The 4670-nt window shown below is 43.4% G+C and overlaps 1 protein-coding gene across 1 annotated transcript; it reads left to right on the forward strand.

Annotated features, from left to right (window-relative positions):
* Positions 1-2060: 2060 nt before the first annotated feature.
* On the forward strand, positions 2061-4240 carry LOC131221677 (scarecrow-like protein 32). Its single transcript, XM_058216979.1, has one exon. The coding sequence runs from the start codon at positions 2332-2334 to the stop codon at positions 3676-3678; it is 1347 nt and encodes a 448-aa protein (XP_058072962.1). The 5' UTR covers positions 2061-2331; the 3' UTR covers positions 3679-4240.
* Positions 4241-4670: the final 430 nt, after the last annotated feature.

Raw genomic sequence — 4670 nt, forward strand, 5'->3', positions numbered from 1 at the left:
GCCGAGTATCAAATAACTCCCATGAAAATAAATGTTTATCAGCTTAGGTGTTCTCACGTGAGTATTGCGATGCATACAAACGTGTACACATCCCCGTCCACAAGCCCGTGCATTCATGTTACACACGTGTGGAAGATCCTAGCAATCCATCAGGTGTCCTACACTGAGTAAATTCCCTGGCTGTAAAACATGGCAGCTTTATTTTTTAGGTGGGTCACAGGATAAAGAATTAATGAACGGCGAGGAGAAACTTGTTTCATCCGTCCATTTGTTTCATAAACTTTGGAGTACATACTAACTGGACAGGTGTGAATTATAAGATAGAAATTCTACACAATGTGGGCCACCTGATGGACTGATTAGATTTTACATTCGACAAGATCTACGTCAGCACAATCACTTTGTCACGTGTGTGGGCTATACGCGCGTGTGGCGTTAGAAATCTTCTTTGTCGTGTAATGGCTTTTCCAGAGCATGCATTCGACAAAAGGGTGGCCGGCTCGGACAGCCCCTTTAACCTACTCTCTACCCTCTTTTTTTCGGGAGAGAGAGAGTTTGCTGATAGTTTACCACCGTTTTAGAAATAGTGATGACTCTTTCATCGAGCATATAACACGGGTTTCCGAAGATCCACACCATCCAAATCACTGACCCAACTGTGTTTCACCACAAATTCACAAATTATACACAATAACTATTCCAATTTTACCATTAATTTAAAAATATTAGTTTTATATTACGATTACTTGTTCAGAGTATTTTTGAAATATGATCCATCCTCAACATGCTCCATAATTTGAATGGTCTGGAAACAGGTACATGAGGTCCATATGTGAAAGGAATGAGCCGTAGTCAATTAAAAATGGTGGTGAACTATAATAGAATATCACCGTCTAGCATCAGTAACTACGTCACTATGAGAATGGTACAATGTGCTTTTGCTATATTTTACTACATGCTGGAAACTCTCCATGGTACACGTGGCATGCATGTTGACTAATCCCAATTATCTAAATTGTGGGCCCTATCATGGATATAGCTTATTTAGAATCACACACTGATCGATCTTCCTGGGCATCTGATTTCACCAGACCAATGTGGACTGCTGAACATTTTCCTTGTCATAACATCAGTTAATTGTATAAGCAGGACCGTCCATTCTTTTTTTTGTGTGCTATGATTGACCATGATGGTTTCCTTCATTTGGACGGTTTAGATTTGTTTTCTAAGTGTGCAAATTCCACTAATTTAGTGAACCGTGGCAAACGCACATTGTAGCACTATTAGAAGCAACTGCTTCTTATAATCAGATAAAAGCTTGTTGCCTTCTTTAGTTGTAGTGAACATTTCAAGGAGTCTCGATAACATGTGGCAGGATGACGTGTCAATTCGGATGGTCCAACTAGGCGGCCAATCATAAATTAATGCCCTATGTTTTTGAAAATTCATCTGGTGGAAACCTTACCGCTTACTATGTAACACTTGGAACATTTAATGTTGATCCTAGGCCGTTGCTTTCAAGGTCATTTATCAGATGACTAGGATCATCCACTAAATGGAAGGTCCAGACTGATACATCGACCTGTTAATTGTACTGTGGCTCTACGATAATCATTTTCCCAGTTCTGAAATGCACGGTAGGAGATTTAAGATCCTTGTCACAAGTGCAGCTGTAACCTGAGAAGTACAGGTGGACTATATTATCTGGTGATCCAAATCGTTGATCAGATGGGTCCCACCATGGATGCACACCCCAATGAAAACTTCCAGGTTAGACAACCATATCTTTGCATTTTGTACAGTTGATTGCATGGTCCTTCATTTGGATTGTCCCGTCAGGAGATTTTAAGGTTATGGTCCATTGAAGAGGAGGGCCACAAAACCAATGGTTTGGATGACTGAATGATGGCATGCTCTGGTACAAAGTACGAACAAAGGGACATAGGATACTGTAGATAACCTCAGTTAAGGATCATTTAAAATTCCTTATATATGTACTCCATAGAGAAAACAAAACTAGGGCTCTCTCTCTTTCTCTCTCTCTCTCTCTCTCTCTCTCTCTCATTCACCCACATTTTCAACAGCTCACCTTCTAGAGCTTTCCAAGGCCCAAACAACCTGCAAAAGATCACATCATCTCCCACAAGATAAAAACCCTAGCTCCTCAATCCAACTCACCAATCCTCATAGGCCGCGTGTCGTGCAAACACCACCCTCTCCACTACTCTCCTCTTCAACTGATCCTCCCATGCACGTATAACAACCAAAACCCTAATACTCTCTCTCTCTCTCTCTCTCTCTCTCTCTCTCTCTCTCTTCCTCCCTCCCAAAATGAAGACCGAACTTAAGGGAACCCGTACCTCCATCTCCTTCCCAAACTCTACCCTCTTCAACAACACCCAAGGCTCTCTTTCTGGTGCCTTAAAAGGTTGTTTAGGCAGCCTTGATGGAGCTTGTGTTGAAAAGCTTCTCCTCCACTGCGCCAGTGCCCTCGAGACCAACGAAGTAACCCTAGCTCAACAAGTTATGTGGGTCCTCAACAACGTCGCATCTTCACTTGGCGACCCTAACCAAAGGCTCACCTCATGGTTCCTAAGGGCACTCATCACCCGAGCTTCTAGGGTTTGCCCCACTGCAATGGGCTTCCATTCCACTGCCACCCTTCAAAGCACTAGGATTCGATCCATGTCTGTGACCGAGCTCGCAGGCTACGTTGATCTAATTCCATGGCACAGGTTCGGATTCTGCGCATCCAATAGCACCATCTACAATGCAATTCAAGGGCACTCAAAGGTACATATCCTAGACTTTAGTATCACTCATTGCATGCAATGGCCCACTCTCATCGATGCCCTTGCCAAGAGACCTGAAGGCCCACCCTCTCTCCGGATCACGGTCCCTTCCACTAGGCCGTCGGTCCCACCCTTGCTCAATGTCTCGAATGAAGAAGTAAGTCTACGTCTAGCCAATTTCGCTAAATCAAGGGACGTCCCGTTCAAGTTCCATGTGATCGAGGGTCCATCTACCAATCCTACTGATGTTTTATCAGTGCCCTCCATATTTCATCATGAATTTCTCTTAACCCAGCTGAATCCTTCATTCTTAGACCTCAAGGATGATGAAATCTTAATAGTCAATTGCCAGAACTGGCTACGCTACTTGCCTGACGATCCAGGGGGGAGCACCCAAGACCTATCACTGAAAGATGGGTTTCTGGAAATGATCAATGGTCTCAATCCTCACATGATTGTAGTGGTCGATGAGGACTCCGACTTGGATTCTCCGACCCTCACGTCGAGGATCACTGCATGTTTCAACTACTTATGGATACCGTTCGATGCACTAGAGACTTTGTTGCCCAAAGATAATCACCAGAGGATGGAATATGAGGCTGATGTGGGCCACAAAATTGAGAACATGATAGCCTTTGACGGGCTGCAAAGGATAGAGAGGTTGGAATCCAGCAATAGGTTGGTGCAACGTATGAACAAGGCCCATTTCAGGACTGTCCCTTTTGGTGAAGAGACTATGAAGGAGGTGAAGTTCTTGCTAGATGAACATGCTAGTGGTTGGGGTATGAAGAAGGATGATGAAACGTTGGTCCTAACATGGAAGGGGCACAATTCAGTCTTTGCTACAGCTTGGGTCCCTTGCAGGTTTGTTGATCCAGACCGTTGATTCGATTATCCATGCTATGGATGGGAGATGGCCCAAAAAGATTCCATATTGGATCATCCGAACCCTCAATCAACAGAAAAGAAACCAATGGTTAAAATATAAAGCAAAAATGGCGTGGAAAAAAAGGTGAAAGATCGGACGGCTAGGATCTTCCTGCATGGGACATTTTGGTGCCGAGTGCATCGACACTGCTGCCGATTGGACCACTGATTAGGATGATCGACCCATGGGCCTCACTTGTGTATTTAGGGTGTGAAATGTAAATTACTGGTTGTTGAGGGGTTGTATGGTCCAGATGGAGGAAGAGCGTGACAAAATAGGGTTGCTTTTTCTCATTGGCAAAAGGCTGCAAAGTGGGCCCAAGACAAGAAGGAGAAATGGGAAGGTTTCGTAGAATAAGTTCAGCCTCACTACTGTTGTAGCAGAGGGAGGAAGTGTACATAATTGTTTGTATATGGCACAATACCGTTCTCTTTTTGTTTGTTTCTCTTTGCATTTTTCAGCTGTGGTATGAAGCTGCTCATGGTAATTAGTAGCTGAATCCAGTTCAAGCTAGGGCCAATTACATGCATCTCTATAAGTGAAGTCCCAGATACAACTCTTACCTGTCACTTTTATAGAACATCTGAGCCGTGTAAAAGGTGGTCCTGGCTGTAAATATCAATTGGGACGAAAATCAGACCAATCTAGTGATTAAGTGGGCCACAACTGTATATTGAGAAAGATCATTGGCTGAAAATCAGTTTCAATGGTTTAGCCATCCTGATGGGTGGGTGATCTTGTCTTTTTATCTAAAGTAATATTTATGGGTGGGCCCACTTTTTTCCATGGCTGGGATGTTGAACAGGCATGATGCATTTGTGGTAAAGAAAAAAAAAAGCATCGTATGCAAAAGTTCACATAAACGGTTGTATGTGAACATCTCTCTAACTATAGTACTACAAATTCATGTGGTTGTACAAGAAGGGTCGATGACTGAGTGATCCTGGCGA

Source organism: Magnolia sinica, chromosome 12, assembly GCF_029962835.1.
Source record: "Magnolia sinica isolate HGM2019 chromosome 12, MsV1, whole genome shotgun sequence".
Classification (NCBI taxonomy): Eukaryota; Viridiplantae; Streptophyta; class Magnoliopsida; order Magnoliales; family Magnoliaceae; genus Magnolia; species Magnolia sinica.

What these genes read in the sequence shown, in the direction of transcription:
- LOC131221677 (XM_058216979.1), top strand. Translation starts at nt 2,332, where the DNA reads ATGAAGACCGAACTTAAGGGAACCCGTACCTCCATCTCCTTCCCAAAC.